The sequence below is a fragment of the Rhincodon typus genome, chromosome 28 (assembly GCF_021869965.1).
Source record: "Rhincodon typus isolate 14 chromosome 28, sRhiTyp1.1, whole genome shotgun sequence".
In the NCBI taxonomy this organism is placed as follows: Eukaryota; Metazoa; Chordata; class Chondrichthyes; order Orectolobiformes; family Rhincodontidae; genus Rhincodon; species Rhincodon typus.
Window position 1 is genome coordinate 4062884 of NC_063359.1, and position 14696 is coordinate 4077579.

A 14696-nucleotide genomic window follows, 5' to 3' on the forward strand; every position below is an offset into this window, starting at 1 on the left:
ATACACCACATCAACCGCTTTACCCTCATCCACCTGTTTGGTCACCTTCTCGAAGAACTCAATAAGGTTTGTGAGGCACGACTTACCCTTCACAAAACCGTGTTGACTATCCCTAATCAAATTATTCCTTTCTAGATGATTATAAATCCTATCTCTTATAATCCTTTCCAACACTTTACCCACAACCGAAGTAAGGCTCACTGGTCTATAATTACCAGGGTTGTCTCTACTCCCCTTCTTGAACAAGGGGACAACATTTGCTAGTCTCCAGTCTTCTGGCACTATTCCTGAAGACAATGACGACATAAAGATCAAAGCCAAAGGCTCTGCAATCTCCTCTCTAGCTTCCCACAGAATCCTAGGATAAATCCCATCCGGCCCAGGGGACTTATCTATTTTCACACCTTCCAGAATTGCTAACACCTCCTCCTTATGAACCTCAATCCCGTCTAGTCTAATAGACTGTATCTCAGTATTCTCCTCGACTACATTGTCTTTTTCCTGCGTTGCAATTAAGGAGAAGGAATGTGAAGTATGGGTGTTAATAAAACAGTCAGAGGGAAACTATCAATAACTTTTGGATCTTTGAAAGTAGATGAAGTAGGTAAAAGATGAAATATGTCCCAGGCTGTGAAGGGAAGAAAGTGAGTTAATACAGAGACCAAGGCCATCACCCTTCAAACCCTCTGGCTACGGTGAGGTGCCAGGGTATAGGAGGACTGCTAACATTGTACCTATTGTTTAAAACGGAAGGTATAGAAGGTATAATTATAGATCAGTCAGCCAAATCTTCGTGGCGAGCAGGAACAGGATGACAACACCGATTCAATCTAGTATAAGTTAAAATCCAGAACTGTCAGGGAATTCACCTGCATTCAAAGTGTGAACAATGCATGGTTCAGCTGGCAGCACACTCAGCTCCGTTTCAGAAGTCCATGGGCGAAAGCCCACTTCACTACTTAAATATAACAAATTAGGATGACACTCCAGTACAGGACTGAGCGAGTGCTCCAACATTAGAAATGTGGAAATTTGGATGAGGTGTTAAACTACGGCTGTCTGTTCTCTCAGGTGGGTGTAAAAGCTCCCCTAATGCTATTATAAAGAGCAGTGGAGTTATTTCCTGTGCACTAACCTTTTGTCCCCAAAATTTATTCTTAAATCAACATTTCTAAAACAAACTATTTGGTTATAATCACGTTGTTGTTTGTAGGAGATTGCTCTACACAAATTAGCCATTGCATTTCCTATATTGTGGAGTAACTTCACTTCAAAACTAATTAATTGGCTGTGGATGCACCCAGTGGTCATGAAAGGTGGTATATATATATATATGCAACTCTTCCCTTAATACAAGAAGGAAATTTCAAGGACGAGTGGAAATCTAAGAATCTTTTAGGAACCAAAAGAAGTGGGAAATTTTAATGCTTTTTTAAATGTACGTGTTAAGATGGGATAGAATTAGATGGGTGCAATCCATTTTAATTACCTTTTGATCTCGTGAGCTGGAATGATCCTAAAAATCTCTGGATTATTATTTGCATGAAGTCATCTTCTTCCAGAAGTTACAACTCTCATGGAACCTCCCTTTAGGAGGATTCCTTGGAATATGTGCAACCAAAACTAACTCCAAGCCACGACCAGTGTGCAGCTGTGCAAAAAGTCAAAGTGCTAGCATACTCAAAGCCCATACTGACTGTATTCAATTGGCAATGCAGGACCAACAAAAAAACGGCAAATTATGTCTGTAACAGGTACTCATCTCTTCCTCTGACAATTCTTTGAAAAAAACTGAAAATTGGAAATATGGAGATATGACCGCTACCCACTCTCAGTATTGGTTTCTAAGGTCAGAACAAAGCCAACCCTCCTGGGAGTTTGCATCATAACATACCAGATGGAGATGTTGAAACCAGCAAAGTATCCACCAAAGGCACAAATCAGCTCAAGCAAACTAGACCTTGAGTGAAGTGTTTTGTTTAACTATCAAACTAGCACATCACACACAGGAGGTAACCAGGCTAAAAAGCAGCAGGGCATCTTTACAGAAATACAGAAAGAGATGGGGCAGCACAGTGGCTCAGCGGTCAGCCTCATAGCATCAGGGACCTGGGTTCGATTCCAGCCTCGGGTGACATCCATGTGGAGTTTGTACATTCTCCCTTTGTCTGCGTGGATTTCCTCCAGGGGCCCCGGTTTCATCCCACAGCTCAAAGATCTGCAGGTTAGGTGGATTGGCCATGCTAAATTGTCCAAAGTGTTCAGGGACGTAAAAGGCTTGGTTGGTTAGCCATGGGAAATGCAGGGTTATGGGGACAGGGTAGTGGGGCTGGGGTCAGGATGGGATGCTCTGCGGAGGGTCGGTATGGACTCGATGGGCTAAATGGGCCTGCTTCCACACTGTACGGATTCTATGACGCTTGAAATACACAGCAAGCCCATCAGTGCTGGCAGAAAGAAAATACTGATCAACGTCCGGAATAGAGATAGAAAGGTTTATGAACGCTTTGCTCTCCTCAGAGTCTGTCCATTTTCAACATTTTTAAAATTTTTATTACTCATGCCCTTGAATTGGAAATACTGAAACTTCAAATCTCAATCTTTAAAATGTTTGTTGATTAATCTAAAAGCTGTGTAAAGTAATCTATTCCAACTGTGATGGTGAACATGCTGGCCAATTGAAACTGACAATGGATGAGAGCTTAAGATTCCCAATGAATATATTATATACATTGGTCAGAGGGAACATCATGTCATCAATACAGCTCCCGGAAGCACACATGGTTTTCAAATAGTTAGTTCTGGATTGAATTCCAAGTGCTGCCCTTCCACATCTGCAAGGGACGTATTTTCTTCCACATCGAAGTTGAATGAATGAGGGAAAATCCTGCGCTTTTTTGCAGTTAAATGTTATCAATATATAAACTATGGTTTCAATAAGGACTTACAGATCAGGTCATGTTGCTAATAACATTTAACAGAATAGCTGCAGATGGAGAATGCTGGATTCTCAGTTGCTGTTCATTTGAGAAGATTCAGTTCTACTTATACATGCTCAAATAGGTCTGGACTCACCCAGTTCCCACCAGTGAGCCATCACGGTGAAAGGCAATGTCGTAGACACCCTTGCTATGGCCTTCCTGGTGCAAGATTTCCTCCTGAGCTTCCAGATCCCAGAGTCGCCAGGAGTGGTCATAACTAAAAGGCAGAAAGAGCAGTCAAAATAACACCACTGAAACATTTTTTTACAATGGACACTACATCTTATCTGTGACAGTCTGTTACCATCTGTCATTGGGAAAGTGTTGGAATCTATTAAAGAGGATGTAACTGAACAACATCTCAAAATGTATATAATAAGCAGAGTCAACTTGCTTCATGAAGGAGAAATTTTGATTTCCAAAAGACACTTTATAAGCCTTCACACATTTGATTACTTAAGATAACAGTCCATGGTTTTGGGATTAACATTAAATCAAGAATAGAGGATTGGTTAACTAACAGAAGCAGAGCTGGGAAAAGGGGAGCATTTTCAGGATGGCAACTTCTAACTAATGGTTAGGGTCACAATTATTTACAATACCTATTCATGACTTAAGGAAAGTGATGAGGAAACTGAATTTACTGTTGGCAAGTTTGCAAATAGCACATAGCCTTCATAGTAACTTAGGCAGATTAAGTGACTGGGCAAAACCCAGAAAAAAATATAATGTACGAAAGTGAGAGAATTTACATTTGGACGAATATAGGAGTGAACATTATTTAAGTAGAGGAAGACTGCAGAAAGCTGTAGCACAGACAGATTTTGGGGCCCTCATGCATAAATTGCAAGAAGTTAGCATACAAGTTCAGCAGGTAATCGGGAAGGCAAATGGAATGTTTTGTCTTTATTTGAAAGGGAATGGAGTATAAAAATAGGAAGGCCAAGGCACTAGGTTAGACCACACCAAGAGTATCCTGACAGTTTTGGTCCCTTTATCTGAGGAGAAATATACTAGCTTTGGAGACAGTCCAGAGAAGGTTCATTAAATTGATTCTGGGCAAGGCAGGTTTTCCTTTGAGGAGATATTGCATGAGTCAGGTTCATTCTCGTTGGAGTTTAGAAGAATAAGAAGCAAACTTATTGAAATAAAGAAGATTCTTAAGGAGTTTGACATGGTAGATGCTGAGAGGATGTTTCCCCTTGTGGGAAAATCTAGAATTGGAGTGCATAATCTTAGCTAAGAGGTCGCCCAGTTGGCATAGAGGTGAGGAGAAATTTCTTTTCCCAGAGGGCAGTGCATCTATGGAATCTTTTACCACAGGACTGTAGCAGCTGGGTCATTAAGCATATCCATGGTTAAGACAGACAGATTTCTAAAAAGTAAGGGAATCAAGGAGTTAAGGGGAACAGGCAGGAAAGTGGAGTTGAGATTATTAGATCACCCTTAAATGGTATCGCAGACTTGATAAGCTAAATTGCCTACATGTTATGGTTATGGCCCTACCATAGAAACTGAATTTTCCTGCAACCATCTATAACCAAGGAAACTACAGATAATTGTATATAAAATGTCACTGTCGAAACTAGATCTTACTGTGAACATTCATGTGGCATCGGTAGAGCATAAACCTGTAAGTGCATGAACAAGAGACACACACACACACACACACACAGTATTCATGTATAAAGAGGGGGTAAGAGGAAACACCAATATAAGAGCATCAGAACACATAGCCTGGACTGTACAACACACACTGGTGAGCTCATGCCATCAGTAAATATATGAATCAAAACTGAGAACAGACCAATCTGGAGATGTACAGGACGTTTATAGAAGTGAAGCAGAATCAACAACTAACCCAAATTATTTGAATTTCTGCAGCCACAGCACAGCATGAAGCACAAATCATCTTGCGCTCCTCTTGTGCAAGCTTGCGTAACTTTTATACTTCCAATTAACTTAAGTAATATTTGCATTTGGTGTTACTTACCATGTGGTGCCCAGGAATCTGCCTGATGGGTGCCAAGCCACTCGAGCAACTCGCATGGTATGTCCTTCAATGTCAGCTACTGGTTCATCACTGCAAAATTCCAAGACTTTGACAGTTCAGACACACGGACTACATACTTTAGATAAAGCATTATATTTACATAGCATCTTTCATGACTTTGGGTGCACAAAGCTTGTTAGTGAACAATAATGTATTCACTGAGGTACAAAACACAGCAAGCTCCCACAAACAGAAGTAAGATAACTGACTGGATAATCTGTTTCAGTTATGGGTTGCAAAATAGAAATTGGCCAGGATGCTGGAAAAATGTGTCCCGGAATATTGATGTCCACCTAAGATGGCAGACAAGACCTCAATTTAATATCTCTTCTGAAAGATGGCACCATAATCAGTACAGTACTGCTCTAGCACTTCACTGGAAAGTCAGCCTGAATTACGTGATCAAATCTCTGGTGCGGAGATTGAATCATAATACTCAGAGGCAGGATATAGTTACCACACATAGATGCTGACACTGTGGTGGTGTGTGCTTTGTGTAAACAAATCAATCTGCTAGGGTCTAGAAACCCTCAACAAAGCTGTGCATTCCACACCAGTTGGAATCAACAAATTCAAATCTAACGGGTCACTCTAGACATTGACGACACTATTAGATTCAAGATAAGAATGTTACCCAGCTCTGACAGTGCAAAGTATCGTATGATCATTTACAATAACTAACCTACAGTTTTCCCTACATGATCTTGACTGAGTAAAAGTTCACTGGCACCATTCTACACCACTACAGACTGCCACCATTTCAACACTAAACCAAGCAGAGCTTAAATGGCAGCTGATACAGAGCTTACTTCATGCTATATTGACCTATCAGAGGAAACACCAACAGATGGGTCACATCACAACTTTGTAACAGGGCCCTCAAACACTTATTCATTAACAAACAATTATTTACAATCACTAACAAGCAGCATCTAAGTGACTATGGGAATGAGACACAAACAATGAGGACTTGGGATATTACTTCAATCTTAAATCTGTCCAGATTTCCAAAGGAGCACAGGCTTTTCAAAATACACTGGAACCATTCTGCAACGTGAAGACTTGGTTCACCACATCTACAAGGCTGAAACCAGATGTACACAAAAACAAAGTTGCTGGAAAAGCTCAGTGGGTCTGGCAGCATCTGTGAAGGAAATAAACAGAGTTAACGTTTCGGGTCCGGTGACCCTTCCTCAGAACGCCAGATCTACACATTTTGGTCAATGTGCTGGGTCTGAACAAGGTCAATCAGGTGTGGGGCCAGAAAACTCAGGCATGTACAGTGAAGCTTACAGCAAAAAGCACAAGTTTAGGAGGTCTTTGAACCAGTTGGGGATAGAATGCTTACCCTGATTGGGAACTGAACAACATCAAAGAAAGGCCCTGTTTAACTGATATCAAACAATGATATTTTCCCACATAGACAGGGTTGAATGAAACCTTGAAATGACTCTATATAACAAAAGTTAATTTTCTTGACCCTGTCACCAATCTTTTGATTCATTAGAAATTTAATATAAAGCCTTAATGCTTCTTCATTTCTAATTTGTTTCTGTGAAGATTCAGGAGCTTTTAAGCAAATGTTGTTGGAAAGGACAGATTGTTAAAAAATAAACAATCGACAAAAAGCAGGGAGATTATTAAAAGCAAAAGTTGGAGAATTAGCAAATGTTAAAGAGTTTGACCAAATGGAAACTTGCGAGTAGTGTTAGCTGATGAAGAGGTTGTGAAGATAACATAAGGAGGTACAAAGGGATCCAGTTGAAACACTTAAAATTCTCAATGTTGTGGATGTTGAAAATGTGAAACAAGAACAAGAATAGCTTATAAAACTCAGCAAGTGAGGCAGAATCTGTGGAGAAAAAGAAAATTAATGTTTCAAGTTGTTAACCTTTTGTCAGAATGATATAGGCCTACAATATTCAATCTCTCCTTGTAGGTTAATCCTCTTACTCCAAGGACAAGCATGTCTTTTCTTAGGGAAGGAAACCAAACCAGCCACAGCATTGTAGATATGGTCTCACCAATGCCCTGTAAGAATTTACTCTCATATTCCAATCCTGTTTAACTGATATTCTCTGAAATGTTTGCTGCACCTGCATGCGACTCTTGTGTAAGAACACTCAGGTTCCTTTGAGTGTGAACATTTCCCACTAAAAATATTCTTTTGTGTGGCAGTTTTTCCTATCCAAGCAGACAAATTCACATGTTGTCACACAGTATTCTAGCCACCATCTTCTTCCTCATTCACACAACCTGTCTAAACCTCTCTGCAGTCTGTGTACTCATGCTTACCTCCCAATCTAACTTTGCGTCATCAGTGAACTTAGACAAGTTGCACTCGTACCCTTCAAAGACATTGATATATTGTAGATTGTAAATAGCTGATGACTCAGTACTAATCCATACAGTGCCCTGCTAGTTACAGTCTGTCAACCTGGAAATGTCCTGTTTATTGTTGTCCATTAACCAAACCATACTATTATCCTCCAATGCCACATGTTCTAATTTTGTATAATCATAGAATCCCTACAGTGTGGAAACAGGCCCTTCGACCCAACAAGTCCACACTGAACCTCAGAGCATCCCACCCAGACCCATTCCCCCTATAACCCACCTAATCTACACCTCCCTGAACACTACAGGCAATTTAGCATGGCCAATCCACCTAACCTGCACATCTTTGGACTGTGGGAGGAAACCGGAGCACCTGGAGGAAACCCACGCAGGCATGGGGAGAATGTGCAAACTCCACACAGACAGTCGCCCGAGGCTGGAATCGAACCCGGGTCCCTGGCGCTGTGAGGCAGCAGTGCTAACCACTGAGCCACTGTGCCGCCCCTCTTGTATCAATTCTTTTTGAAAATCCAATTACACTTCAGCTACTGACTAGCCCTTACCCATCTAATTAGTTTTACTCCCCAAAATCTGCAAACAAATGTCAAATATTATTTCACTTTCATAAATCCACACTGACATTTTGTGCTTTGAAAGAGATTTTAAATTCTTCACACACTTGCCCTAGATATCTTTTACCCCATCACAACTCGAAATTTTTGTTCACTTTATAGTCTTTACAAACCTTTCCAGATTCCAGAGTTTCACTGAGCCATCAGCGGCACATGATGCCATGTTACAGTCCTTCTCATCAAGTGAGATGGTGGCCTGGGGATGAAATACAATGGCACCCACATTTGTGCTGTGACCTGACGAAACAGAAAAGCCAGTCAGCAATTACCTTAACTTGAGATGACCTAGGCTCCTTGTCTGAGGTCAGCTTGGTATACCTGGTCCTGACCTAGATCGACTCAGACCAGTTGTCAGCCCTCTGGATTTTATTTTATATTTGCTTACAGCTTAGTTCGCAGGCTCTCTAAACTCCATTTAGCTCTAGTCAAAAAGCCCACCTAGTAAAATCACCAGGCTTAGTACAGCTCAGAGTTCAGTCTCTAAAATGGTTGAGAAATTATAATATTTGCTGGAAATGCATTCTTTACATATTGATATATTGGAAAAATATTGGCAGATTTTGAACCATTTCAGACTTCTTTCTTTCAGAGAGGTGTGATTTCTTGATTTAATGTGTGCTGTAAGTCACCTGCTGTTTTTACTGGAAATGTTTTCAAGGAGATAGGAAACGAAATTGATTGTTTTAATTACTGGGACAACTAGCTTTAACATGCTAACAGTTGCCTAGCATGTGACTCAAAGCTCTTGCAGCTGGAGCTCTGTTACACAGATCAGAGAGAATAAAGAAGAGACCCAGAAGCTGCAGTCTCTCCCCTAAAAACCTGTTTCTTAGAAGATGTGACTGGAAACGTGAAAGAGTTTCCAAATACCAGAATTTCAATTTACCTGGTAAAACATGAAGGAGTGGACTGGTACCAATTGCCAACAACTCAAATCCAAGGTTGATTGGCACCAGAACCAGACATTCATCACCAATCCACAATAGACAGCAGGAAATTCAGCAAAAGTGACAAGTCATCACATTTTATCCTTTGTTTCCAGACCACTGGCGTTAACTAGACTTTGCCACTTGCTTTAAGAATAAATGTTGTTCATGTTAAACAGATTATTTTGAGATTATTAAAGAAACCTGATGGCATTTCTTTTATTTTTGTTAGACATTTGATCATTCTGATCACCGAATTAACAAATGGCACGACTGCTTCATTATTAGAGCATTCCACCTATCACTGCCGTAACATATTAAGTTTTAATTGTTTAACAGGTCAATTCACCCATCACTCATTCTGCTCCTGATTATGAAGAGGCAACCTAAACTGTGAAGTGTGTCTGAGACAGACAGAATCAGAGCTTAAACATGATGCCCTCTGTAGCTAAAGAGCTGGCAAAACTGACTCTTTCTGCTCACAGGCGAAGTGTGCTTACTTATGACAGGCTCAGACTGCCTATTGATATCAAGAATGGTCAAAATGGAAAAGAAAAGTGTTGAAACTAAAGGACTGCTTATTTATTCCTACAAAGTTGACTGGTTTGTAAATAAAGAAACCAGAAGGAATTAAAATAAAAGCAGACTGTTTACAACATTGAGAGTTTTGCTAAATGCATTCAAAGCACATTAAAAACAGCTCAACTGCATTCTGTCAGTAAAACCTACAAGACTGCAATATGATCATACAAAGGTCACTCAGAGGGGCTTTTGTAGTGCAGTAGTAGTGTCCTTATTGCTGGGTCAGAAGATCTAGGTTTAAGTCGCACCTGCTCCTATCACATGTCATAACACATCTGAACACGAAGATGAAACAAATCAACAATGGTCACTCTATCTCAATGGACAGTTGAGTGGAATAGCATTGATTAGGGGAAGAAGGTTCATCTGCCCAATTACTGGTGTTAAGCAGAGTATAAAGCTCATTCAGTGTGCAGGGATTCGACAGGGTAACGAAGGAGATACAGATAATTACAGGCCTATTAGTCTTACTCATATCCAATGTAAAATACTGGAACTGATCAGGAGTAAACTTAAGGATTTACTTATACAATAATAATTGAGATATCAGCAGCCAACACAGATTCAGATGATACAGACTCCACTTCAACAACAGCACCCACTTTTTTTAAAGGAACTAACTACCCAAATGGGCTATGGTCAGCCTTGGAACGTAGTATACCTCAGACGTCAAAACATAATTTCAAATATTCAACAGGAAGGGCTATTTTATGAAATTCATTTGTTGAATGATTAATTACTGATTCAAGATCTTACATCAGGATGGTGGAGAAGTACTAAGTGGGTATACAAATAATTGAGATTTAGAAACACAATATGGGGAAATTTATCTATGGTGCGAACCAGGAGGGGCAGGGGAATCAGAAGGGGCAGCCTGGAGAACCAGAGAATCAGCTGGGTAAGCCTCAATATGCCAGCTTTTTGCCCATTTCCAACTATAATTGCTCCACATTAGTGGCCATGCCTTTAAGTTGCTTAGGCCCCAAACTCTGGAATTTTCTCCCTGCACTTTTCTGTCCTGCCACTTTGCTTTCTGTCTTTAATACAATCTAAAGGCTTTTGGTCATCTGACCCAACAGATCCTTATGCATCATATTTTGTTTTATCATGACCTTGTGAATTGCCTCAGGATATTTAATTATGTTGAAAGCGCTATTAAGTTGTTATAAACGGTACGTTTAGGATAGCTATGGATCAGAATTGGTTAAATACTCAAAAGGAAAGACTTTGCAGGGCTATAAGAAAAGTCAAGAGACTGGAATTCTTTGGGTTCTCTACCAGAGATGGGACAGGCATCGGATCAAATAGTTTTGTCCTCTGCAGAATCCTTCTGCGATTCTATGACTGCAACTTTTTTTTTCTTCGAAGTAGTCAATATGGTTTCCTCGGAGGATTGATGAAGCTGAAACAACTGGATGCTACAATGGTGGTTGGGGGTGAGCTTCTTCAGAATCATAAATTTCTAAAGTTTGACATCAGACCTTTCTCATCTGCAATTACCTTGTGATCCTGTGGGATATGAGCCTTACCTCTCAGTGTACGAATAAGACTGCAGTCAGGAACACCCCAAAGTTTACAGAGCCCACTCCTGTAGACAAACAAGAGAAATACAAGCAGCTGTCAGCACAACTTATCCATACATGGCTGGAAATCAAAGAATGCAAGAACATTCTGATTGATTTCCCACTGCACAGTACACAAATTCAACAGTGAACAGAGCATTCTCGTGAGGTAGGATTGGGGTGGGAACAGTTTGTTAAGACACTCAGACATAACATTCCATCGAATATATCTTGGCTGTGTGCTGCCTGCTGGTTGCACTGACTGGACCCTTTAAGATTGTGGGAAGGCTGTGCAAACAAGTTCTAAAGAGAATAGTTTTGTACACAGCCTGTTTGTTCATTGCACAGTGAATTACAAATTGCTATATGGTCATAATCCACCTAGTTAGCCACAGCCGTACTGTTTTTGCGATGTATGATACCTTTAATATATTCTGAGTTAAACAGAAAAGCTTGCATCATGTTGGGATTGCACAGACAGAAGTGGGCAATGCAAAAAAACTAAAACAGCACTGCGTCACTGCTTGTTACACTATAGAGTAACAAGCTTACACTGGCAGCTTTCATAATAAATGTGGACATACAAATTAGTGCCCAACCCAATGATGTTAAGAGTGCATCCATTTACATTTGAATCAGGATGAACTAAACCCATTGGAGTTTTCATGTTACACCAGGGATGTGTTGGGATTAACTGAACCAAAATCGGGAAGAGACAACAATATGAGGAAGTGAAAGTAGACAGGGATAGGAGGATCAAAGAGGTTAGGATAGAGGAAGGCAACAATAGAAGCGGGAGAAGACTGGAACCGATCAGGGATAGAGTTACAGACAGAAGGTTTGGGAATGTCAAACACTTTCAGTTTGAGGCATGAAGTCAGCAAAGGCACTCAACAAGGCAGAGGGGATTGGAGCAGGTAGTGACCTCTAGCCCATTTTAAAGCTAAGTGTGATGGGATCCATGACAAATGCAAGCTCTTGGGAATTATTTTTTTAAACCTTTTTTGTTCTTTAGCAAAAGAACCAGAATTTCTATCCCTTCCGGAAGAGAGAAAGATGCTTCCTCTCATATGGCCCTCCTGCCTTTGAATTCAGCATTTTTTGTGTCAGACAACAGGAGGTTTATTGCTTCAGTGAGTGAATCTGTCATTTCATTCAGTTACCTGCGTGGTCAGGATGTAGTTACAGCATATTTGCACAGGCATTTTCCATTAACAACACTGATATATGTTGGAAGAGGTATATGTAAATGTTGTTTAGACCATAATGCTGTTTAACATATTAGATATAGACAGAGTTGCCATGTACTGCAGTCCTTCTACATTGTGCCCTAATAATGTCACAAATATTTGAACTGTCCAAACAATAGCAAGATTCTCCAATACTAGCAACACTAGGAAGGATTAACTCAACTGTGTTTTCATTTTGAGCAGGAAAACCACCCTGTAGGTTATCGATTCTTCATGACTAGTGAGGGAGGCAAGCTAGCAACTGGCTCTCCATACAGATTCACTAGCCATACCTAATTGCACTTGAGAAAATGTTACTTGGTTTGTAGAATTATTCAAGTCCTTCCAGATCATAGTAATTAACGGTAGTTTTAATACATTGGAGTGTATTAAAATGTATTTCAGAGGGCAGTCGGGAGTTGATCATGTTGCTGTGCAACTGGAGTCACACGTAGGCCAGGCCAGGCCAGGTCAGGATGGCATTCTTCTCTTCCCAAGTCAGATTTTTATAACTATCTAGTAGCTCCATTACTAATACTACCTTATTATTGCACATTTATTTTGCTAACAGAATTTCACAACTTCTCACGTGGGATTTGAATAAATGTTTTAAGTCTCAGAATTACCAGTCCCGTAATGTAACTGTGCTAGAAAACAGGCTCCAAACTCTTGTCTCTGTAGAGAGGTGAGAGGAGGATAGGAACTTCTCCAAAGAGAGATCAATGCAGCCAGTGTCACTCTGTGCTGTCTCCCATACTTCCACACACGTGAACCAAGACCATTAAACATAAAGTTGGAACCTGCAGAAATCACCTTATTGCAAGTCAGTGGCATTAAATGCATTGCATTGATCTGGCTATGCATCAATGTAGCAGGTCCATGTAGAAGATAGAAGACATAGAGGGAATTTAGACAGCAAATAAGGCCTTGGTTTAATGCCTCATCCCAAAGACCACATTTCCAACAGTGCAACACTCCCCTCCGAACTACACTGAAAGGTCAATCTTGATAATGTGCTAAAGGTTTTGGAGGAGTGGGTCATGAACCATTGATCTTCTGACTCAGGCCCAAGATTGACGAATAGGAGAACAAGCTGCAAGACTGTTCAAAGTTGTTAAATGTTTCTTTCCTCCAGTGGTTTCCTATCTTGCCAAATATAGTGAACTGCATGGGACATAGACAAGCCTTTGGCACCTCGGTCAAGTAGTTACACTTTGTGTATGAACCACTATCGATCCCCTTCTTACCTTCTGTGAGAACTGAACATTCAGAACAGATTATGCAGCTGTGCAAAGTATTGTAGCAAGGCCCTGAATCTGACCCCATTGACATCCACTCACAGCATTTTCTAGCCAGTGTCAATGAATTGCTGGAGGATCCTCGACTCATTTTATGATGCTGAACCCTGGATGTCACTACTGTGAATTGGCTGGACTCAACTAACTCAGTACAAATCAAGGCTTGCAACAGGAACATGTGCCATCTGTACAGTTCAGTGACATACCCTGCCACCCACTGACTCACTTGTGAGCCCTAATAAATTTTATTACTCGGCTTTAACGTCCTCAGGTCTTACCAAGAAGCTGTAACCAGGAGCTTGGAGTTGGGGCTGAACTGGCAGTAGGAGATGGGTCGGTCATCGCCAATTTGGCTGCAGAAATTATTTAGGGCCTGCAATGAGAACAGAGTGAGAACAGGGGTGAGAGTTATGGAGTATGTTTGTGTGTGTATGTATGGTCCTCTTAGGTAAACAGACAGAATTTGCTCTTAAACTGTACCATGTTTACAAAACAATGAGATAGTATAAACATAAAAAGGGAAATTCAGCAGAATTTAACTGTGACACAAAGTCCAATGCCAAATCCTAATCAGCAAACCAAACAGAAATTTCAATCTAAAATACCAGTTTAATTATGGCCATGCCAGAGATTGGATACTGTAACTGGTTTCAATACTACACTTTTACCTTTGATCCTAACCTGGACCAACAGAATTAAAGTTTCTTTATGCTATAAGAGTTCCTTGCACTGGGAGAGGCCAGCAATATTAAAATGTCTTCATCACAGCACACTGGAAGAGAGCATAACAGAAACATAGAGGGAACTGCTCCTAAGCAGTATTTAAGAGATGGGTAGTAGAACAATCATTACTTTGTAATGTCTGTGGATACCATAAACAGCTTTACACCTGGCACGAGACAGCTTGGCAGTGGTACAAGGTGACAGAGGTCACATATATGCCCAACCCTAGCACCTTGAAGGATAATAAGAACAATTAGATTCAAAGTTTAGTCAATACAATATGGCTTCATTACAAAGATTGTTCATTTTTCTTAAAAATGGTTTTAAGGGGAATAGATATCAGTGCTTGGAAAAAGAAATATTTTCTTCCATT

At 40.4% G+C, this 14696-nt stretch overlaps 1 protein-coding gene across 4 annotated transcripts in view; it reads right to left on the reverse strand.

Annotated features, from left to right (window-relative positions):
• The window catches only part of prpf4 (PRP4 pre-mRNA processing factor 4 homolog (yeast)), a 45225-nt gene that overhangs the window by 16722 nt on the left and 13807 nt on the right, over window positions 1-14696 (reverse strand). For all 4 annotated transcript variants that reach the window (XM_048613443.1, XM_048613444.1, XM_048613446.1 and 1 more), the window contains 5 exons: window positions 13879-13973; window positions 11041-11099; window positions 8117-8240; window positions 4975-5064; window positions 3076-3198 (listed from right to left, as the gene is read on the reverse strand). In XM_048613443.1, the coding sequence (XP_048469400.1) occupies window positions 3076-3198; window positions 4975-5064; window positions 8117-8240; window positions 11041-11099; window positions 13879-13973 (491 nt within the window). The remainder of the gene's footprint in view (window positions 1-3075; window positions 3199-4974; window positions 5065-8116; window positions 8241-11040; window positions 11100-13878; window positions 13974-14696) is intronic.